This window comes from Leptodactylus fuscus, chromosome 1 (assembly GCF_031893055.1).
Source record: "Leptodactylus fuscus isolate aLepFus1 chromosome 1, aLepFus1.hap2, whole genome shotgun sequence".
Taxonomy (NCBI): Eukaryota; Metazoa; Chordata; class Amphibia; order Anura; family Leptodactylidae; genus Leptodactylus; species Leptodactylus fuscus.
The window spans coordinates 50820954-50845786 of record NC_134265.1 but is presented as its reverse complement, the minus strand read 5'-3'; the positions used below and the strand labels follow the sequence as shown (position 1 = coordinate 50845786).

At 41.5% G+C, this 24833-nt stretch overlaps 1 protein-coding gene across 1 annotated transcript in view; it reads right to left on the bottom strand.

Moving 5' to 3' along the window:
• Window positions 1-24833, bottom strand: part of LHFPL2 (LHFPL tetraspan subfamily member 2) — an 84623-nt gene that overhangs the window by 20738 nt on the left and 39052 nt on the right. Inside the window, exon 3 of the mRNA XM_075270338.1 lies at window positions 856-1540. Coding sequence (XP_075126439.1) covers window positions 856-1276 — 421 coding nt within the window. The 5' untranslated portion in view covers window positions 1277-1540. The remainder of the gene's footprint in view (window positions 1-855; window positions 1541-24833) is intronic.

The window sequence follows — 24833 nt, the reverse complement described above, 5'->3', positions numbered from 1 at the left end:
GATCCGGGAAACTGGCCTATCAGAGAGATCGATCCGGGAGACAGGCTGATCAGAAATATCTATCCGAGAGAGGCCGATCAGAGAGATCAATCTGATGTAAGTAGAAAGCAATAAAACTTTTGACAATACATACGTATTTAATACAAGCCATTATCTGCTATATAATAACCTCCGTCTACAGTACAGTGTAAACCTGCCATGATTCACCCAATTACAGAGACTCTGGGAGAAACCTGATAACACAGGAGATGTTTGTCTGTGAACATTGACAGGTTCCTTGACATGCACCAACCGTTGCCATGCAATAACCAAGGTGACCTTTGAGGTATCGCAGGTAATAACCTAGCTAATAAAAATAACCCGCCCTATGTATGTAGATGGTGATACATCACGACGTAGTAGACTAGGTACAAAGACCAGAACAACATTCCCTTTCAGAGGGCGGACAAGAATGCAAAGATCTTATAAACATCCAACACCTTCATTGGTTGCACCTGCTTGGTTCGGGTAGACATGGGGGTCCTTTTCATATAAATTCATATTTCCAAATACTTGTCTCAGGTAGCATAGCTATCTCCCTGGTGAGCTGGGGGTCAATACTCAATATTTAACTTCCTTGCAAATACCAAAGCTCACTATCAATGGGAAAAGGCTGAAAAAGAGGCAAATACCTTACAAACATATGTGTCGCATAACGTTGTCACATCCAGATTTCAGGTCTCCAATCTGTGGCTCCCCAGTTGGCATATTAGGAGTTGTACTTCCTTATGATGTCGTTGTGTAGCCAGAGATTGGAGACCAGTGCAATAGTTAGATTTAGGCATAAAATACATGTCATATCCATTGATCACATACCTGCAATTCCTTGTAGCAGCCCGCACACATTGAATATACTTTTTTTCATTACACTCTGCACGCACATTGTAAACACTGAGACGAATGCGACGATACAGAGGATGGATATCCCAACGGCAAGGAAGATAGCTGTAGCCTGCCAGAAACCACTTGCTATCTCGCTGAAATGCTCCGCATATGGACCACACAGAGGGTCTCTTCTGAAGTACTGTACTTTAGGCACTTTGATGCAACGTCCATAGATGCCCAGTGTTGGACGATAAGGCTCATGGTGACCGCCAGTCCTGTTATCAATATCTGTGCTTTTAGCTTTGCCTATCAGCCAGTCCTCACTCATAAAAGCTATAAGTTCTCCAAAGGCAACGACAATGCTCAGGATGGTCCACAGCATAGAACGGCATGTTACTATGACATGACACATGGTGTAGACCACCGACTACCCACCACCAGTGATAAACCAGATTTTATGCAAGGAAGAAAATTTGGGAATCCTGGGGGAAAAAAGAAGAAGAAATCCGTCTTGCGGAGGCTTTGTAATCCAGTGGTTTTGGAATCAATGAAGCAGCTCACTCCTCATCCGTCCTGTGTCTTAGAAATCCTCTGTTCTAACATTCATAGTGAAACATGATGCTTCAATGTTCCAAGGGAGCTCCCAGGCACGGCCCACCGGGGTGACATCACAAATCTATGGAGAGAGGCAGAAACACAGATACAGTTCAGACAGACATTGTAGCAGAGATTACGTAGGTGAAAGTGTCACCAAAGTCTACATTGTACCTTAAGTAACTCCATGGAGCCTATAGATACGTAAAGACTATCAGGAATACATCAAAGGTTAATAGAAGACAACTTATATGGAAACCCGAACCCTTCCCACTCCTAGATCCTTCACCCTGAGAACACAAACTACTCCACCTTATAATCTTTGAACCCTGCTGGTAGTAAGGTCCTTCCCCCAATGTACTGGAAATGGAGTCATTTACTTTCCAGCAACAGCATTTTTGTGATAAGCTCCTGAAGGTTTTACCGTATACTCAAGATATAGAAGGTGTTTTATGGTCCGAAGTTATCGACTTAAGAGGAGGTCATTACTATGGCCAGAGATACAACATGGCATCATATACGATCACTGTATTAGGTTTCAAAACTTTGGACAATGATAATCAGTTACTGTCCCGGACACTGCTGAGCGGACACCAACGGTAGTGTGAACGCCCCCTAACTTTTTGTTTACATATATTGTATCGAAACAATTCTAAAATTGTAAAAAGCAGCTATGAATGGAATCCACAAGAGTCAAATATTAACCCCAATGACATATATACTGTGATATTACAATACGTAGGAACATGTGGAGTATACCAGAGATGTCTGAAAGCTAATAGTAGTCCAACTGGGAAAGAGACAGACCCTCAAAGCACAAATACAACCCCCTTTCCCTGAAAGAAAAATTGGACTCCATTGTTAAACCCTATTCGACTAAAGATAGCCTGAGGGTTGGGCACTCGTATATCCCCTAAGGGATCTTTTTGCTATAGGTTCTCAATACCTCAGTCTCATCTACTGAATAAGGATCCTAGGTCCCTTCTAAGGTCAACTGTATTCTGGAAAGGTGCAATTAATCTAATGCAAGGGTAGACTAGACAACCCCCCATGCTCCAGCTATTGTGGAACTACAAGTCCCAGCACGCTTGCTTGCTCTTCTTGGAGCTACTTATAGAAGTGAATATCCCATGATGGACATTTTAGTTACAAGTAGCGAAAGACTACTCAACATGTCTTGGAAGTAAATCTACCCCATTTTTTTATTATTATTCTTACTTGTATAGCACCATCATATTCCACAGTGCTTTACAGACATTGTCAGGCGCTGTCCCATATAGGGCTCACAATCTACATTCCCTATCAGTATGTCTTTGGTGTGTGGGAGGAAACCAGAGTATCCGGAGGAAACCCACACAAACACGGGAAGAACATACAAACTCCTTGCAGCTATTGCCCTTGGTAGGATTTGAACCCAGGACTCCAGCGCTGCAAGGCTGCAGTGCTAACCACTGAGCCACCACGCTGCCCAAAAAAATAAATTTATTTGCATGTCTTTATGTCTCTCTACTTCAAGTCTGTCCAACGCCACGAAACCTCCTCAACGATGAGTGAGTATCCTCATCAGAACTGGAATCCCAGGGGCCATATCCACCATTATGGCAAGTATTTTATGCCGTGACTCTGCTACTGCCACCATTCACAGAAGGCCCCATATAAGTGAAATCCAATTCCTGCTCCGTTACTATATACTTGGTTTAATTTGCTGTTCCGGACTTTGAGAAAGCTGGGAGAATATAATGGCAGCAATATAGGAGTTTTAACCTCATAATATATGATATTAATATTGTTTTCTTATGAGGAGTTACAGCGTGACAGAAGAGGATGACCCTACCACTTCTTTGTACTGGGTTAAGAAGTCTATATTACTTTTCCTCACTAGTCCTCATCTCCAGAGTAACAGCAGCAATGGTTTGGGTAATGTGAATGGACACGGTGACTTATGTGGATTGCAGCTTTCTGGGCTGTGGCGATGGAATCAGAGACATGACACACACTTACATCATACTTTTCCCCTGCATTACTCTTCATTGACAGTGTGTGTATAATACAGTAACATATTACTAGGGCTATACATGACAGCTCCATAGACCATCCTGTACAATGACATATAGGTGCTACAATACTCACCCGGGTGCTATTATTGCCATTTCCAAGGAGAATGCAAACTATCCCTTTACTGTTTACTGCAGAGAAACCACACAAAGTTATCGACTAAAGGGGAGGTCATTAATATGGCCAGAGATACAACATATCTTCATATACGATCACTGTATACTGTTTCAAAACTTTTTGTTAAGGTAGGGGCAAATGACCTGCAAAAACGTGTCATCAGCCATTGCCGGTAGTGGAGTGAAGCCACGTCGTGTAAAGAAGGGGCGTATACTCTGGGATCCATAAACTCGGCATGTTAAATTTCACCAAGCCTGGTCCTGCGTTCCCAGAGGGGAGATACTTGGATATTGACAAAAACAGCAATATCTTGGCACAGGATCACCGATTCACAAATGGAAACCCAGGTTTGATTCAGGTGACCCTAACCTACCTAAGGACCTGGGTTGATATACTGCATTATGATTATAATGATACAAACCCTTTAAAGAGTTTGTGCCATTAGGAACACGTATTCCCGATCTACAGGACAGGGGATAAGTGTCCAATTGCTGGATCCCCCAGTGATCAAGAAGATGGGGGACCAAAAGTCCCCCTAATGGCTCTTTGTGAAAGGAGCGCCAGTGTGAAAAGTGCTCCATTGACTTCTATGGGGCTTCTGGCGCTGCTGGAGATCAGAGTCCTGAAAACTCCATAGAAGTCAATGGAGCGCTTTTCAGGAACACTGGTCCTCCATTCACAAGGAGACTTTAGGGGGACTTTTGGTCGCTGCATACTCCTAATCTCGGGGGGTGCAATTATTCCTTGAAGATCACCTCTTATGACCTTGTGATAGCAGTCTCACCAGAAACTTTTCTGAAAGTCTCAGTGCCATCTATAAGAGCCAATTCTTGGCATTTTCCAATTTTTACAAAAACATACAGATCTTTTCACAGTGTCTGCAGCGAACATTTCCCATTTGTACCATAAACGCTCCTGGTGCATATGTTAAACATGCCCCATAGGCTGCCATTATACTGAGGCTAAATTAGTGCTCTTTTGGCCTCTGTTCAGCGTTTTCACAAGGGTTTTCCTGAATGGCACAACCATCTGAGCTATTCCATACAGAGCTATCCAGTAAAACACGTCACGTGCGGTATACTTTTACAATCAGGCATCCCAATATAAACCTAAGACAATGATAAGAAGAACCTTCGAAACAGACGTAAAAGCTTAACATACCAAGCAATTACATACTAAGGGGCAGGACTGAGGATTGAACGTGTTCTGGATTTTGAAGCAGAAACTTAACAAAAACCCTTTGTTGTAAAATGTTGACAAGTACCAGTGCTAGTTACATATCAGTGTCATTACACAAGACGAGATAACAGGAGATAAGTTACAGTAACACAGGGACAGATTTGCTCTGACAACCCACAGGAACAAGGTTTGTGTTTACTTTTTCGGGTGGGAATCTTCTGATAAGAATGCAATGCCAGAAAGCTTTCTTCACACTGTAAATGACGTAAACCCAACATGCTTGGTCCTTGCCCATCGCCCTGACACCATCGACATGAAAAGGATGAACACGTCAGGACTAGGCTACAATGCCCAGGGTTTATAGTACAAGCACAGAATAAACAAACACTATGATGAGTTGTATTAATATCTACAAGAGCCCGAGGGATCACAATAATTAAATGGGAAGACAACCAAAAAAAACTTGTTTTAAGAAACCAAAGCAGTACCTTGGCTCATTTGTCAAATGTTAATAAACAAACTAAAAGACTACCAAACCTTATAGACGGAGGCAAAACTTGAAGATCTTGGGCCCCAATGGGAAATCTGGTCTCCTCATATGGGGCAGATTACCGCCATACAAGTTATGCCTGTCAGGTGACTTCTGCTGCCCTATCCGATGGCTGGATATGATAAAGGGAGAGAAGCTGAACTCAAAAATATAGATATATGATTTGGAGCTGGATTTCTGAGTAAAGAGTAGAGTAATCCTGACAGGACTCCTAGGAGAGATGTTAAGAGTCCTGCTTATCCGACTCAAAGAATTTATGTATTCCTCCTCCAAATCCTATAACCCTATATATCATAGGGCTCAGCTTCTCCCCCTCTGTTTTCCGATAGCCAAAATGACCTTTAAAGGCATATTCCTATGGTGGCATTAATGGTGGCACCCACAGAAGTCCCACAAAGAAAGGAAACCGGGCCTTACATGGTCTCTGTATACTTGAACGGAAATCATTGGACAGGCAACTTGTAATTTTGGCTAATACCATTATGAACATTTAAAACCAAGACTTCCAAATGCTGCAGTGAGAAGACACGGCCTCCAACATGTCTTCTACGAGACGCCTTTCTGGTGGTTTTCAGCACTGACGCTCCACATTGTAAACTTCTTCCACAAACCACAATAAGCTGCTGTTACTGTTTTCCCAGGACAGGAGTGGTCATCACACACAAAGCAATATTCCTGGATTTATTTCATACCAGAGACGTAGCATAAGGCTTTTATGAGTAAGCCCCCTTCTCCCTGATGGAATAAGTATCTGCTGTGACCTCAGTACGTGTTGAAAAGGAAACGAATCCCTGCCACTTGGAGAAACCACACAAGTCTAGTGATGGAGAGCAGGACTCGGTGGACTGAAGAGCATCTGCTTCAGCTCAGCATGGGAGCAATGGTATATTACACACATGACAGAGTTGCTCAGGTTTCCAGGAAAGGAACGTGATGCCTTAAGACAGGATCCTTTCTCATCATGTGCCATGATGATGTTAATACATCTTGTCATTGATTCTGAAGACCTCACACCGTGCTGGAATAAGGTTCCTAATAGTCCAGTCTTGGTCATCTGTAAACTTCAAAAAGTGGGCACTTCTTACATAGGAGGTAGAATGATTTATTTTCCTCATCAACAAACTAATATCTTAAGATTTCATTTGGAATGTCCATTTACCATGAAGAAACCTTAAATGAAAGATGGTTTCCCAGCATTAGCCTTATTACTACGTTATGTATTCGGGTATTGTTAGTATATTATTTATGATATCACTGTTAATAGTTTTAGTTATTGGAGTCAGTTGGTAGGATTGAATTATTTTACTATTTGACCCATGGAAATGACTATGAACCTGTTTCGTCAGCCTCTGTTTGGCGAGATGAAGGCCACAGCCCAGTGCTACATGTTTGGTCTCAGGTTCCGAGTTCTTACCATACAGTACGACAGACTCCCTGATCATATCCTCAGGTTTCCACAATTGGACAATGTGACTTTATCTAACCATAACCCACTTATTCCACGTAAGTACAGGTTTCTTTTGATATTTCTGTTGTGTTCTCCTGTGGTAATAGATATCCAGATGAGGGTCCTGTACCCCAAAGCTTATACCACAATCCATCCTTTACCCCATGTTACTCATCTTTCAACAGATCATCCGTTCTCAAAGTCCCAACATGAATGCTAACACAAGTCTTAATACTTAATCCTTACAAATGAATACTGAAATAACCTATGATGTCTGATGCCCCAAAAAATATAGCCCAGTTTGTCACCGTTACTCTTTTAGGCTAGGTTCACATCTGTGTTGGCGTCTCCACAGAAGGTTTTGCCAAAAAATAGCAGAGAGAAAACAAAGTGCGTGGGTAACCTTTGTTTTAGAGCATGGGTCGTTCGGGTCTCCTGGCGGACATGAACGACAAAGAGCCCGATGCAAGTGTGAACCTAGTTTTAAGTTTAACACTACACCTGGTTGAAGACTTGTACAATGCTGTGATAACGTAGAGGTCACTTGTACTAATATGTACAGATTTATGTGTAAACTGAATTTTATTGAATTTTCAAAGAAAGAGAAAAATAACAAGGGACAAACGATCAAACAAAGAAAAATACAGGGTATTACAATAACACCAAAAGAAAGCCAACTACGGGCACGTCCAATATTCTGGAAACAACAGAACAGCACCTGAAGTGGGTCAAATAGGACGGACATGCACCAAGAGCAAACAACCCCAGGCAACACAGGAGGCGCATCCACAGACTCAACACGGCCCCAATAGCGGGACCAACAAGACACAGAGCCGAGGTAGGACAATACGCCACACAGACAGGAAACAAAAGGGAAGACAGACAACATCAAGAGACATGGACGTAGAAAGACAAACGACATAAAACAAAGAAAAAGAGTGAAAGAAAAACCCCAAAAAGGGACAAGCTGAAAAGAGTTTAAGGAAAAAGTGAAGAGAACTCAGACGAATCCTGAAATATGATCCACGGCCGCCAGAGGGTCTCAAATTTAGAGGAGTCAACAAGGTCCTCCGCGACCAAAGCTTCCATCCTCCTAATTAGTAGGAGTTCATGAAGCCACTCTGACAAGGAGGGGACCACAGTGCTGCGCCCTAATATGTACAGATTTATTTGCTCTCCAAAACCAGTTTCTAGAAATATGCACATACTGGTCCTGAGAAGTCAAGGTAATCTTGGCAGCCATGGATAGGGATGGCTTTTGAGGGTTACACAGGACAACTTTTTGCTGACTTCTGTGGAACAACCAGGGCTTATGTCCTATCAAGGGGAGAGTCTTTTGGTGGTTTTTAATAGAAAAGCTTAATACTTACCTTACCATTACTGCCGACCTTCTTCCTCAATGCCACCTTGTGCTTCTAAAGATTCAATATCCCAAGTAGATTTTTTATCTTCTCAAAATCTACTACCATGCCATTACTGCTATATTAACACAACTGTGCAGATTCTCAGCTAGGTCAGCACCGATGTGGCATTTTCGTTTTCATAAAGCCATTGACTTTCAATGGAAGAGTCGGGTCTGTGAAATGGAAGCTGAGTTTCCACATCTGTCAAAAAGTTGAGCATGGGCCAAAAAAATCAGTAGTGTGAACAGAGTCTTAGTCAGTGAAACATATCACAAATATGTGTCGTTAACTACAAGACCCCAGAGGAGTTGTCTTATCTTGTGATAGGGGGTTTCCAAATGCTGTGGTACGTCACTGGGCTACTGTACGTATCAATGTCTGAGACGTCTTAAGTCATCTAATTATTTTATGATATGTTTTGGAAAATTCATTCATTTATAAGTTCCAATGGGAACATGTAGGTCACTTATAAGACCCAAAGTCTGCACAAATGGCAGCTCTCCAAGTACGTTTCTTGTAAGTCTCCAAACTACCATGTTAAGAAAGTATTTATTAACGGTATCAGACAGTCTCATCCCAGGCTTTGAATATAGTCAGTGATGCGGCAGCACAGCGTGAGCAAATACGAGAAGAAAAAGACAGTAAAAAGTTCATACATCTTCATTTAGTCTTGGCTTTCTTTTTGGTTCTCGGTTCCTTTGAATCAGGTCTACGCTTCATTCTGTATACACAAGTCAGAAGAGCCGCTCTTGTCTTCATAACAAAGGAGCGACTCCAATGAATGTGTTTCTAAGCAGAAAAAGCTTCTGTAATTACCTTTTCATTCGTGACTCCATCCGACACAAATGGGGAAGACCAAAAGAATGGAGGATTACCAAAACAACAGCAAGACAATTCACACTTGAAGCCCTTACAGGTGAAGTTATCCAAGGGATGACGCTTGCCTGACGCCAATGATGAAACCCCAGTATTACTAATGGTATATTTCCAGATTTAGGAAATTAAAATAAATCTACAGCACAAACATAGTCTGCAGTGCTTGTAATAAAGAAGAAAAACACAAGATTTATTACCGAGCCTCAACCAGAAAGAGCTACTGAATAATGTAACACAACTAATAACAAATGGCGCTTTATACCATGACCTTCTAAGCAGAAAATTCCAAACAATGTTCTGCCAAGTGAAGTACAAGCAAATCACTATATGTAATAAATCAGAACCGTTTCCCACATTGTCAGCATATGGCTCAGGGTGCCACGCTGCACTAACCTGAATTCAGATTCCCAATCTATACATTACCACAGCTGAGTCTGTCCTTTTATTCATCTAGGGGTTGTAGATTGAGAAGAATCCTGGACAAAGGACTGAAGGCGATGGGTTCAGCTCAATTTAATCTGAACAGGCCCATTTGAATGGGTTTGCAAAGTGTCCGCCCGTGAGCACCTTCTGGTCTCCGTGGCGAAACCGTTTTTGTTTTGTTTTTTAACCGGACACAAAGTCGGACATACAGGACTTTGTATCCGGTTAATAAAAAAAAAAAGCAGATGTGGACCAAGCGTAAGACTGTCTAGTCTAAGTTGGCACTGTCTAAAACTTAGGACAATATTAGTAACTACACCCCATTGTAGGTGTTCCAAGATAAACAAAGGAGTTCCTTCCTTTTGTCAAACAGTGATTTGGGGTCTAACTCCTATCGATCATAAATTGTTGGGGTGTATATTGAAAGTCCTGTAAAACCCCCTTTATAAAATTTTATTGGCCAGGTTCCTAACACAGTTTGTTGATCACTATAGTGGGATCCGACCATATGAGAGGCTGTGAACTACATAGGACCACGGAGGTTCCATGGAACAATCCGATGTGGATTCTCAAATTATCAAACAATATTGCACGCATGTAACAGAATTGTTCTCTTATTTGTTACATATTAAAAATAAATCCGGTTCCAACCTAAAATTATTAGTAGCATTTGGGAACCATTGTTACAGTTATGTCTGGAAATACTTTAATCCAGATCTATCTTGCCTGTTATGATCCCAAACATGTAAGTTAGTCGGACAGTTCTGCCAAAACTGGTTGTTGAGTAGCGGAAAAAATAAAATTGTGCCCAATTTGGATGCACATTAGACATAATAGGCAGAAATGTATTTCTCATAACGATATCTTCTGAATTATTAATCTGCATGTTCATAAACAGTTTTACATTTATCTGTCCTCATAATCCATTAAATGGATTATATTATTTTATATTAATATATTATATTCCAATTTATTGGTTTATTTGTAATCTCATTGCCCATTTGATCTGCATTTAACAATAATGCAATAAAAAATTGCAAATATATTAAATAATACCGACTAATTCATTGAAGTAAAAAGCAGTCGTCGTACATATAGAGCAGTCAAGAGAAAGGACCCAAAATTTTCCCTCTTACTTCTGAAATTCCAGGAGTTGTTAAATTACCTTCCACCACAAGAATTTAGCTCGCTTTCATTTCAGAAGTGAATTATATTTAGGAAACGCAGAGAATTAAATTTATGTCAGTCTCAGAAACTTGCAAGTAGCTGTAAAAAGTTTTGGCTTTTTGAGGGATGTGGCTGGCATGGTGTAACGGTTAAGGAATTCACAGGCATGGAAAACCCCACAAACTAACCTGAGAACTTTCAGAAGGTCAGGACCTGGCATGAATAGAGCCTTTTTTCTGTCTACCCTTCATAAACCAAGACTCATTAATGGTTACTCTTTAACCTCCTTAATCCTCAAACTTATTGTCATGGGTACCTTTCAAAGTCAAGATCTTCTCGGTTTAATAGAAGGTCTTTGAACACGCATCCACTTAAAAGTTGAGTCTCCAACCTCGGGTCCTGCAAGGATTTGACCTGGAATGTCATTGTGCAAGTCTTATTAAGAAATGTATACTTTTATCTGGATCAAACATTCTTTAGTGAAGGTGGTGGGGTATGAAAAAAACCTCCATCTTTGTATCCTTCAAGTATCTGCTGATGACAAGTTCCTCAAACATCTATTCCCCATCAAGTGTAAGATAACCAACTAAAAGTAAGAACCAATTATTTCAATGTATTAAATTGTTGATATAAAGAGGGTAACTCATCTAAGGGAGCCAAAATCCTTAGATTAAGGTCAATTTAGCCTTCGGATTTTGATTGACCACCTAATTTGGATGGTGGGGGTCTCCTGACTCTTACCTGATGACATATGTCATGGAAAAAAGGGGTCTCTTATGACCGCAAGGGATATAATTCCCCACCAGAGAAGTCTATCAGTGGCTTATTGGAGCAAAGCATGCATGTGTATGGAGGGACCAAGAAAAAACACCTAAAATGTATAGAAACTCCCAGCAAAAATCTGTACACTATTTCTCAGTAAGGTACGGGTGTATGGTCTCCTGTATATTGTAGGAAAGCTAAGGCAGGGGATGGGGTCACATTATACAGTTATATCTTAGGCTATATAAAATTTAGAACAAATGAGCTTTCCTATGACACCAAGATCATTATATTCTACCTGTATTATTTCCATCACCATTTCACCAACAGTCAAGATTGGCATATTTAGAGCAATAATACAAATAGAATTGTGATAAATGATATTACTATATTTACTAATGACGTAAATGTTGTCAGAAAATCAAAAAGTTGTGTGAAACTTTAGGTATGCTTTAGAAAACGACCAAACATTCTTTGGTCAAATCAATGTTACCAAATATGGATGGTGGCAATGTAGTCCTCGCTTAAGCCTTGATGTCATTCTGTCTTTTTTCCCCACAATGTTTACATGGGAAACCTCATAAGTTAAAGAATCAAGGTTTACGTTTTTTACTGAATGATTCACTGATGTGGAATGAAAGTTAATGGAAAACAAGATCCCATAGGAAACTAAACCAATGCAAATGGACCAAAAGTTAAATTTTAGTTAAAGGTTTAGTTTTAGTTACCAGTTAAGCCAATTCCAAAGAGACAACCAAGAGCAATTGTCCTTATACCAATCTTACGCTACAAGAAATCAACAGCATTCAGGAATGGATGCTTTTATCCCTGGCTTACGTTTGAGGAAGAGCGTCATCTTTAATCATCTTCAATGGCTAAAAAAGCTAGTAGGCCTTGGAAGCCATGTTAAAAGAGAAATGTACCATATATAATCGAGTATAAGCCAAATTTTTCAGCACAGTTTTTTTTTGCTGAAAAAGCCCCCCTCGGCTTATACTCGAGTCAAGCAGAAAAAAAAAAAAAAAAGTCCTCAAGCTCAGGGAAGGGGCAGACAGACAACCAAAACACCCCCTCCCCTTCCCCAGCACCCAGCAACTACTGCACCCAAAAACTCTGACCATTTTAACTTTTGAAATTTTCCAGTAGCTGCTGCATTTCCCCCCCTAGGCTTATACTCGAGTCAATAAGTTTTCCCTATTTTTTTGTGGTAAAATTAGGGACTCTGCTTATATTCAGGTCGGCTTATACTCGAGTATATACGGTAATCACAATGATATATGAGGCAAGCAGCCACTGCCTTCCATCAATTCTTCTAGCTACACTTGCAGACAGTTTTTGAAGTTCTTCCAAACATCTTGAAGAACTAAGCACAGATCTTCTGTGGATGTAGGCTTGCTCCAATCCTTCCATCTCTTCATGTCATCCCAGATCAGGGCTCTGTGGGGGTCACATCATCATTAGATCAGATATTTCTTTAATAGTCTATCTCCAATGCAGCTCTTAGGGGTTCGTGCCAGGTCAAGATTGAGAATCTCCAATGGAGCAAACCCCAGTGCCAATAACGGATTTGGATGAAAAATTACCTGTGCAATATTACAGTAATCTTCAACAGATAACATGATTCGAACATAATTCGGGGGGGGGGGGACACTGAATTTGACAAACACTGTTAACCAACATACTTCACTTTAGGGTAGGTCATACCGATTATGGGTGACACAAAACAGAAGGGTTGAGTGTCACAAACACTTCTAATCCAAATTCTAGAAGAATGAAGAAAACTTCTGGTCTTCAGCAATGGGACCTATATATTTTATTTGTAGAAGGTCATGGGAGGGACAGGTGGGAATAAGAAGCCTCAGTGCTGGAGGTCCTAGCTGCTAAATGGGAAACCATATGTGAAGCAACACATGGTTAATAATTAAAGGGGGTTGCCTATACATATAACCCTATTTAGATTTGTAAACAATTTTGCAAATATAAATAATTACAAATTCTGCACCGTTTTCAATATTTTGTCCAACCATTTTAGTGGTGACATCTGTTGGCTTGCTTGGCTACCAAAGGAGACAACCATGAATGCAGGAAGTTTCTATGGCCGGGGACTTGTCGACAGAGATGAGCTATATGACACAATGACACATAAGTTAAGGACTGCTGTAGAGAGATGACATTGTGAACTTAACTAGAGAAGTTTTTTTTGCTAGAAACTGATATTTTTCTGTCCCGCTGAATCATTGTCTATTACTAAAGACTAACAATTGCTAAGCAATAAAGTCATAGCTGAACTGTACGCCTGTGGGGAAGTGATCAGTCAGACAAGCTAGAAGATTTACTCCGTGAAATCCTAAGGGGCCAATCATGACTCAGTGCACGGCGAACACAAACTGCAGACATCTCTCAATCTCTCCGATAAGAATAAGCAGACCCAGGACTGCAGCTCATACGGCTTATTGAGGTCTTCTGTCGTGATGTAATATGATTACTTTGGCAGAACATGGAAATTGAATATACAGACAATATCAGGGAAAAAAATGCACTACAAGCTGAGTAATCTCCGATGATGTCTTTATGAGTTACTAAAAAACATGTAACTGATGGACAGCTAATGGAGACATCACAGGAAGGCAGCAATGGTTTTACTCCATGGAAAAGTGGTCAGTTCTTTGCAACAAGATCAGGCCCCAACAAATCTAATATAAGTAATACCATAAATGGCTGGAAATTATACGGCAAATCCATAGCCGGAACATGGACAGCAATATTTTGTCAACAATTTGATTCAGGTGAATGAAGCATTTAAAGGGATTCTACCATTAAAATCTAAATTTTTCTCACTAACACGTAGGAATAGCCTTAAGAAAGGCTATTCTTCTCCTACCTTTAGATGTCTTCTCCGCGCCGCCGTTTGGTAGAAATGCCGATTTTAGTCGGTATGCAAATGAGTTCTCTCGCAGCACTGGGGGCAGTCCCAGCACTCAAACAGTACTGGGGGCGTCCCCAATGCTGCGAGAAAACTCTCCAGCGCCGCTTCCATCTTCTTCAGGAACGGGGTCTTCGCACGTCTTCTTCCACAGGCCACAAGAAAATGGCCGCTTACTTACTGTTTACTGAGGCCTAGTAGTTTGACCGCCAGCGCCGGAAGAATACACATGAAGACCCTGTTCCTGTAGAAGATGGAGGCGGCGCTGGAGAGTTCTCTTGCAGCATTGGAGACACCCCAAGTGCTGCGAGAGAACTCATTTGCATACTGACGAAAACTGGCATTTCTACTAAACGGCGGCGCGGAGAAGACATCTAAAGGTAGGAGAAGACTAGCCTTTCTTATGGCTATTCCTACATGTTAGTGAGATAAATTTAGATTTTAATGGTAGAATCCCTTTAAGGCTCGGTTGATACAATGGGTTCTGGTGAGACTCCCTTTAGGCGCTTTATTTTAGTGCATTTTGGTCCTAGGGTAGGTTCACACTAGGGTCAAGCGATTATCTCCTAAATCTAAATCGTGATGAATCAGGCATTTTACCTCAATTGCAAAAAAGACAAATCTCAAAGACGTTGAAGAAGGATACTGCATATGTCCTCAAGAACAGGCAGTAAATCTCAGTCAGTCAGGCACTGAAGGTAAATCACCAGGTCCTCGGATGAGTCACTAGGGCTTGTGGGAACGTCTGCTGCTATGTACTGCTATATCTACTACAAACAAATTAGTCGTCAAGAAGACAAAGTATTAAGTTTACCGTCAGTGATTTTGCATTTAGCAATATACAGGAAACTTTAGGTCAGGCTCTCCTTTCATCTTTATTTTTCACGTGCACATTGACTTTCCAGTAAGTTACCCCGTTCTAAGAATATTCTTCATTTTCTGCATGGCTTCCTTTGTGGTTTCTGCTCCTATTAAAGGCCCCCAACATAGCACTATTATGTGTTTGGGAGACATTTGGAACTAGACAGACGTGCACTATATATTGCACCAATAGCTACATACTCAGATGTATCAAACGAGAAGAACATTTCAGGCCCGGTTCACATCACCGTTTGGGCTTCCATTCTAGAAAGTCCGCTTGGGGACCACCTGAAAGGAAATCTATACGCATTAAAAAGCAGTTATCAGGGAAAACCGCAGACCCCATAGACTATAATTGGGTCCGTGTGGTTTCTGCACGAAACATGCAGAGAGAAAAGTCTTGCAAGCAGCACTTTTCTTAACTCATGTTTCGCACGGAAACCACACGGACCCCATAGTCTATGGGGTCCGTGAGTTTTCTTTAGGTAATCGCTTTTTGATGCATACAGGTTTCCGTTCGGGGGGTTCCCAATCAGACTCCCCAAACGAAAACCCAAATGTGAACCGGGCCTTACACAATTCATTGTAATACTTATCTGTAATGGTTGAGTAGACTGGAGTAAGGCTGGATTCACACCTGCATTGGAGACTTCAGATTCCGCTTAGCATCAGCAGAGAGAAAAGTCTTGCAAAGAGGACTTTTCCCTCCATTGGTTTCAGTATAAAACTGGCAGAAACCCAGTATACTCTATATACTAGAATTTTTAAGCGAACAGGGTCTCCATCTTTCATGTCCCATGTGGACCTTAAAGCCACTGTGAACCTAGCCAAAGACCTACAAAGTCGACTCAGCGCCAGACTGTGTAGGAATAAGCCCCGGGCAAGGGAAATGGTACCTCATAGTGGTCAAGAAGATATTGATAGGTAAATTGGCGTCTTGTAAACCAACTGACCCTTGAGGGTGTTGAGTAATGGGTCCCCTGTATGGCAGCCACTATCTCCTTTCTCCATGACGCTCCCTTTGCTTTGAGTCCATTAGTCAGAAAAGCACATTATAAATGTTTCTTATTGTCTACTGTGTCATAAATTTCCAACAGGAGCCGTAGAGGAAGAATAATGCAGAATTCTAAGAAAAAGTACGATAGAATTTTTTGTTCAAGCATTTTCCAAAATATACATGTTAGTAGTGCTCATGGCTACTGCAACTAAGTTATGAAGGTGCACACAAGTAAGTTTTGGTGCACATCTGTGTCTGGAATCTCCAATGCAGATCCTGGAAAATGGCAGATGAAAAAGTCCTACAAGCCAAGGGGCAGCACGGTGGCTCAGTGGTTAGCACTGCAGCCTTGCAGTGCTGGAGTCCTGGGTTCAGATCTGCCAGGAACAACATCTGCAAGCCCTACTCATTTGTCAGGTGATTTAAGTTAAAAAAGATGAAATACGACAGACTTGAATGAGATCACTCAGAAAAGAACGGAAACACAGTGGCAGGTGTGAACCTAGCGTAAGAAATGTAACCCTACCACATCTGCACAGCTTTAGCGCATTTTATAAATATATCGGTTGTAGGGATGGTCGGATATCTCACACGTCCCTAAGTGAACCCAGCTGTGGGCTTAAGCTAGAACACTTATCATACACATGTAGCTACCAAAGTTGAAGGAAGCACTTGAAAATAAGAGAAATATATTACACGGAGGAGTATGTGCCTTGTAAGAAGAAAACCTTCCCCGGACTCCTTATTATGAAAGATTCCGCCACTTTCCGAAAAAAATGATGCGATTCTTCTCTGTCTGGCCAATAAAGGCTCACAAAAGATCCAAAACCAAACAAGAAACAGCTGCTGCTCATTACCCCGGCTTGGTTTCCTCAATTTATCTAAGAAAATTACATTGTGACAAATGTTCTTCCACGTGTTGAAAAAAAAATGAAAAAAAAATTAACGCCACCTGTCACATTTTTCTGCATATATTTATAAATTGCAGTATTGAAAAATATCAGAAACTACTGTAATATCACTTTGTACTGGCACAACATTTCAGCTGCACTGTCTGGATGGGCACTAGAGAAGAAGCTAGGCAGGAAACCTGCTTCTGTAGACCCTGCCATGTTTAAAGAAGACCTTTCATGTCCTCAGGCACATGTGGATTTATATACCGCTAGAAAGCAGACAGTGTGCTGAATTCAGCGCACTGTTGGCTTTCCCGTTCTGTGTCCCTGGTGAAGAGCTATCGGTGCCGGTACTGTAGCTCTTCACTGTCAGAAGGGCATTCGTGACAGTCTGTGAGGAACGCCCCTCCTGACTGTACTGTGCATAGCGCTATACTATGAGGGGGCGTTCCTTACTGTCCAGCGATGACGCTAAGCAGTGAGAAACGCCTATAGCGCCACCTCAGTATTACATACTTTGCATTGAAATAAATGGGCTATGTGCATAATGTATAAGAATGTAAAGACACCCAAAGATTTCTAAATAGCGGACCTCCTCCTCAATTATCTCAGAATATCTAGTTTATAATATCTAGAGAACCCCTTTAAGAATGAAATTACCGTATATTTTGTGTTTTGTTATGTAGAAAATATCCGTGACACAACAGGAAGGCAGATCCTGGCTGGAATGTTTCAAGGATATGGTTTGATCACATAGGGTCAAATAAAACAATAGCAATAAGAGCACAAACACAACTGCGGTTTTATTTGTGGCTTTCATTTCACATGGTCTTTATAGGAGCGGCCAAAATAAGCAGCGCTGGAACCAGCCTACTGGTGTATCCACCGTGTCCTCTCCTATGGGGAGATTTCAACAGGAACTCTACCATTAAGCAGTCACAAAACCCTTTATTTATTTTTAAGAAATATGCCTGAATAAATAAACTTCTAAAAAAGACAAATAATAGCTAAAAGTGAACGTCCAACTGGCCAAAAAATTTCAGGAATAAGGCTAGCGCAGCATTGTACGTAGACAACAAAGACGAAAATTTCTGCAGCGTCTTCCTCCTGCAATTCACGTGTGGGTTTCTTTGTGGACTCGCAATCTATGTAGTACAAATTGAAAACTGTGGGTAAAACCTTCAGCAAAAAGTGACATTCCCCAAGCATAAATCCTGCATGTCAATTAATTGAATGTATTGGTTTAGGAGTTATTGGTAGTGGTAGGCTCTCTTTAAACTCTTCTTAAGGTGGCCAAGGAGAGCCAACCCTATCGACCACCTACAGTGCATCTGGGCCTCCCAACTCTTCCCCTACAGGGATCATACACCCTCAATTTTAACACCCTGATGGGGACCTGAAAAACAGAAACCCTATCTGTTAAAAAAAGCAGAAACACATGGACCCCATAGACTATAATAGGGTCCGCTGGGTTTCTGTCTGAAATGGGCAGAGAGAAAAGTCCTGCAAGTAGGACTTTTAGCTCCACATTTTTAGGGCGGAAACGTTGGCGGACCCCATTATAGTCTATGGGGACTACAGGTTTCTACAGGTAACTCCTTTTTAAGTGGATTGGGTTTCCATTTTTTGGGGGCCCCAAGCAGACCCAAAGAACAGAAACCCCAGCATATGCTGGAACCTAGCATAAGAAAGTCTGGTGGCTTATTGCCCTTTCCTTCAGAATACAAGCACGTTTGGCAGAATTGGGCATGCATGTGTATGGGAATCCTATAACCACAGATAGCGTATGGTCAACTTTAGCTTACGTATTCATTGTAAAGAGTGGGCATGCAAGCTGGCCAGACACATAAAACAGCTGTTATGTGAATGACTGTTCAGCTGACAACTTTTTTCTCCCCTGATTTTTCCAAAAATGATCCATCGTGCAGCTGGATAAAAATGGCCTGCCAAAATCCAATATGTCTGACCCTTGTCTTCTGCATTCAGGGCTGATTATACATTGGTGACGGCTGGGGATTCCCATAACACTATACATATACACAGATAAATAGAATTTCTAACATTTTCTAGAATGTGATTCCCAGGGTCGGCCATCCATTGTTCTCCACATACCATCCCGCCGTCTGTACTTTTCCAGCTTTCATCTTGTCATATGCTACAGTATACATTCAGCATTGGTCGGCAGGTGTGGAATTGGCTAATAATTCAATGATTGTCAGTAACTGCCCCAGTGGAAGATACAAAGGATTTACCCTTTCATGTCTACAAAGAGAGAGGTTCATATATCCTATGACGTTATAGGACAAGAATCACCAAAGTTATGTAAACAAAGCAACGCACTGCACAAATGTATCACATAACAACACTTGTAGTATACAACACATGCAGCATAGCTGCGGACATTGTCTCCTCAACTGGCGTCAAAGTGGTGATGGACAGCTCAAGGACAGCTGCGGTCCGCAAGGGTCCTCTTGGCCCTACTACCAGTTTAGTGTAATGTATTGATGGCTTGAAAAACCTTGACACATATATGATGGGCTTTCATGTATGGAAACAGCACAAAGTCATCGGCAAGGAAGAGCAAATGCAAAAGTCCATCCACATGGGTCAGCTCATACCCAATCCATGTATAGATAAGAGGACGTCAGCATTCAGACATACATAAAATCTTTACTCTTCCAAGTAGTTTTACATATACATAATCAGATCAAGCCGAGTGTGCGTGTGTGCAGGGGTTAAGTAGTAGAAAAAGATGTCGGCTGTTAATAAGAATTTAGCCAATTCATCTATCGCTAGGTTCACACTAACGTTTGGGTCTCCATCATTCGGGTTCTCATGAGGACCCGAAAGACAGAAATCCCATCCACTTAAAAAGCGATTACCTGTGGAAACCTAAGGACCACATAGACGATAATGGGGTCTGCCTGGTTTCCGACGATTTTATACTGAGACCTGCAGAGAGAAAAGTCTTCCTTGCCAATTTTAAGTGGAATCTGCAACAGAGCCTACTATGAGACTTCAACGCAGATATGAAGACCTTATACTTATTGCCTTTATATACAGCCCTGCTTAACATAGCCATGAAACACGTAGGCCTCGACCAGATACCGATCACGTCCCATAAATCCTGTTTTGTCACAAAATTACCAACTTAGGTTGGGTCTCGCAATAGTTAACCCACAATTAACAGTCAATCAATGGTATACATACCATAGAGATAGCCAAACTGGGCTCCTGGAGAGAAGGGGCCTAGTCCTGATAGGTCACAACCCTTTTACGGCCGACTCAGACTCCCCCATTTCTCCACTGCCCAATTCCGATTCCAATTCCTTCATAAATGGCTGACTACCATGGGCTGACAAACTGCACAGCCCCTCGAATTTACGAAAGTAAATATGTAACAAACTATAAATCTAAAAAAATTATACAATATTAATAATGATAAAATAAGTAAAAATAATTATTTTAATTTAAAGCTCCACAGTCTGGCGGTGAGAATCTGTGTTCTTTTGTTAGTAAAGAACTGCATTGTTAGCAAACAAATAGACCAAAGGGGTCATAGGAAGGGTGTGGAAGGGGATAAGATACCAATGTGGTGACCCAATTTAGTATATAGTAATAATACTGGGATGTCAAACATCTGCAGCGGATTGTATCTTGGAGAAGGTCCATTTTGGAGTATAAGAGGAGTAATGCACTTATATCATGTCTGGAGAACATGTTAAAGAGCAACGCACCATTAAACATCACAGTTAGAACACAGCACAACCACAGAAGAAACACTAAGGGCATAACCTTTCCAGCAAAGGGAATTCATCCAGATAGATAATGTTCTGGCTTCCCGAGCAGCAGACACAATAACTGCAAACAAAATCCATGAGTCAGCTTGTTGACTGCGCTCCAAGAACCTCATCTCTGCTCTCATCCAACTCACTACAGAGGAAACAATCTCTTATCAGCCTGACAGATACGGCGACTATACAAACCCGTGCATCAATGATACAATTGATGGAGTGCTGATAAAGTATCTGTACAAATATTACGAGCTGCAGCAAGAATATTCCCCACGTACCAAGTACAATTTGCTGCAGTAATGAATAGTATGGAAATGGCCCACACACTAGCGCCACCTATTGGAGGTAGTGCCCTTTAAAGGGGTGGTCCATATTGATTCAGCTGAACCTAACCTATTTGGTTGATATACTGGATTCTAGCGACAGACTACCTGCAAGCTAACCATGCACATTAGACAAACGTTGTCTAAAACCGGTAATTTCTGCTCCCAACTCTCCCCTGGCAGCAGATATTGTTGCAGAGACAAATGAAATTTAACAGGGGAGATATACTGTGCCCAGAGAGATCTGGTAGTGGCTTACTCTCTGAGCCAGGTGTACACGTATATGGAAGGGTTGGGAGGGACAGCTGATGGCCAAAAGAGAGGCAGGTTGACCATAATTCAATATGTATGGTCTTCTTTAGGCTAAGGCCCCACGGGCTGTAAACGCAGCGCTAAAGCGCTGTAGGAAGAACCGCAGCGTGAACGCATTGCGGTTCTTTCCACAGCGCTTTGAAGAGAAAGTTCAAGGAGTTTTCCTCCGCGGTCTTTCTCTTACCATTATATCTACGGGAAAGCCGCCGGCGTTTCCATAGGTATAATTGACATGCTGGGATTTTCAAAACTGCAACGCTGTGATTTTCTCCGCAAAGTGGGGATGGGATTCATATGAATCCCATGCACTTTGCAAGTACTGTAAAACGCCGCAATTTTACCCGTAGCATCTCCGCCGCAAAGAAAATAGCGGCGTTTCCAGCCCGTGGGGGCCCGGCCTTAAACAAGTTTCTCATCAAAATGTTTTGGGATTTATTGATGGCCCATAAAATAGATTACAAGGGTTAAAAAGCCATTTAATAGGGAAAGACAAAGTATAGGAGCCCTGCTCTGCCATTGTAAATAGTAATAAAAGTGATCATTATATGGATTAACGAGGACCATCACCGGCAGTCATATCCATCACGGCACTCCTATCCATCACCGGCAGTCATAGCCATCACCGGCAGTCATAGCCATCACCGGCAGTCATAGCCATCACCGGCACTCCTATCCATCACCGGCAGTCATAGCCATCACCGGCAGTCATAGCCATCACCGGCAGTCATATCCATCACCGGCACTCCTATCCATCACCGGCAGTCATAGCCATCACCGGCAGTCATAGCCATCACCGGCAGTCATAGCCATCACCAGCAGTCATAGCCATCACCTGCAGTCATAGCCATCACCGGCAGTCCTATCCATCACCGGCAGTCCTATCCATCACCGGCAGTCCTATCCATCACCGGCAGTCATAGCCATCACCTGCAGTCATAGCCATCACCAGCAGTCATATCCATGACCAGCAGTCATATCCATGACCGGCAGTCATATCCATCACTGGCAGTCATATCCATCACCGGCAGAGGTTTATAACCCATCCTATTTATAGATCAGAAAATATTGTTGTGGGGAACCCATTTGAAGAGGTATTCCAGGATTGTAATATTGATTTTCTATCCGTAGCACTGTCCCTAGGTGAACATTGAACAGGATACTGAAAAGCTACAGTCCCTTATGGAACCTTACCCATAAAATTTATAGTTCCAAAAAACCCTTTAAATGCATTTAGCTCCTATGATACTTGTACATTAGAAAGAAAGATAACACATCCCTGACCATTACTGCCATTAAACATGAGTGGTCCAAGAAAGCGATTATATTCAGGGCTGTGGGGTTGGTAGGCCAAACCACCGACTGACTCAGACAGAACAGCCTGCCTCCTCCCCTAATCATTACTGATACTGGTCTGTCAGGAATAACTATACAATTGCAATATAGGATACCCCCCGGGCTAGACATCCCTCAGACATAGTAGTTACTAGTCAGATATATATCGTGCATTATCCCTCACTATGATAACTACTTATGTACAGTAAGTTTATTGTGACATGAGGAGGCTAGGCTGTCTTACTCCTACTAGAAGGGTATATATATTTGTCTTTTATATGTCTTTTATATGTCAATTGGTATCATTAGTTGTATACTTACCCTTGGCTTATGACTGCTTGCTGTGGTGACTTACTGTACGGATCTCTGTTTGAGCTGATTGCTTGTTGTATACAGTAATATGGCTTATCCTATGTGTTTTGTAGGTGTTTTTATTAATTTATATTTAATCAAATTATGTATTTTTTTATTGACATTCATGTTGCCTTTATATTATTCATGTTGAGTGCTCTACCTTCCTGGTTTCTGCAGACTCGTGTATTGTTGCCGTCTGTGAATAATAACCCATAAGTAGATACGAGTACCAAGAAGACTTTCATCCATTGGAAGATGCGACATTTGTAGAATCCTCAGTCTTTTGAACGCAGCAACAGTTTGCAGACATGTCTGTGCAGTCTGTGAGCTGAAACACCCCCTCCCTTTCCCATTCACCTTGCAATGAGAGGAAAGACCCGCCCCCTACACTTACTGAGCTAACATAGATAAAATGGACTGTACCTATGGACGTACTTCCTTAGTAACAAGAGTGAATAGTAAATTAGCTAGAAGGGAGACACCTAGTGGTAGGAACAATAGAGAGGTTTTTCAGGCAGAAAACAGCCATAGTTTTAAATGAAGTGCATTACATTTTGATCCACAATCACATGCTCTATGAAATGGGACTAAGTTGTATGAAAAGTTAGTGACCATTTCAATAGATATATCCCTACTTGTTAATGATAATGCTCAGACAGAACTATAACACATACATGGGGGGTTCTAAATTACCGGGGGCTGCAGATCCACTGAAGGAATCATATGGAATCTGTCAGCTTAATTTCCATATCCACAGCAGGGGGAGGTCTGGAGTCTATCACCTACCCAGGATGCATATAACAAGGCAGAAACAACAAAAAAATGAAAAAGTAACAAATTAAAATCAGAACTCATCAGTAAACCTTCCGCCAAGATACATCATTAATTCTACCGCCAGAAGCTCCATTCATACACTGATGAGTAATGAAGGACGTTGCCAGATGCAACAGAAATATGACCTAACAATGTAATAATAAACTTTCTCCTTAATAGGGATAACCTCACCTCTGGAATGCAGACATTGATTCGACAGTAACATTTAATTGTTTTGGATTAGGAGATTTCCATCTTGCAACAATAACCATTTATCCGTAACACAATCCTTGCGCCAATTCAAATATTTATGCTTTGGATAAGGAAAGCCTTGTAGGAATAAAGAGACATCAATATTTTTTATGTATCAGGTCTGAATGGAGACTAAAGAACAGTGTTTCCGTATTACTCAAGTATCTAAAGCTTAGTCATCAAGGAAATAGTGAGTGAGACCCCAACTGGGCAAGAACAGAGCGGCCGACCTGTGCTGGGAAAATCTCCTGTAATGTGTTGACTCAGTCCATACACTAGAAATAGTCCATATAGCTCTCGGGAAGTAGAGATTCTACTTGCAGAGTCGCCAGGTAGATTTGGAAAAGATATGCATATTAGCTCACTTTTCCATATAGGGCCGACAATATACATTCCCTATCAGTATGTCTTTGGAGAGTGGAGGGAAACCCACACAAACATGGGAAGAACATACAAACTCCTTGTAGATGTTGTCTTTGGAAGGATTCGAACCCAGGACTCCAGTGCTGCAAGGCTGTAGTGCTAACCACCCAGCCACCATG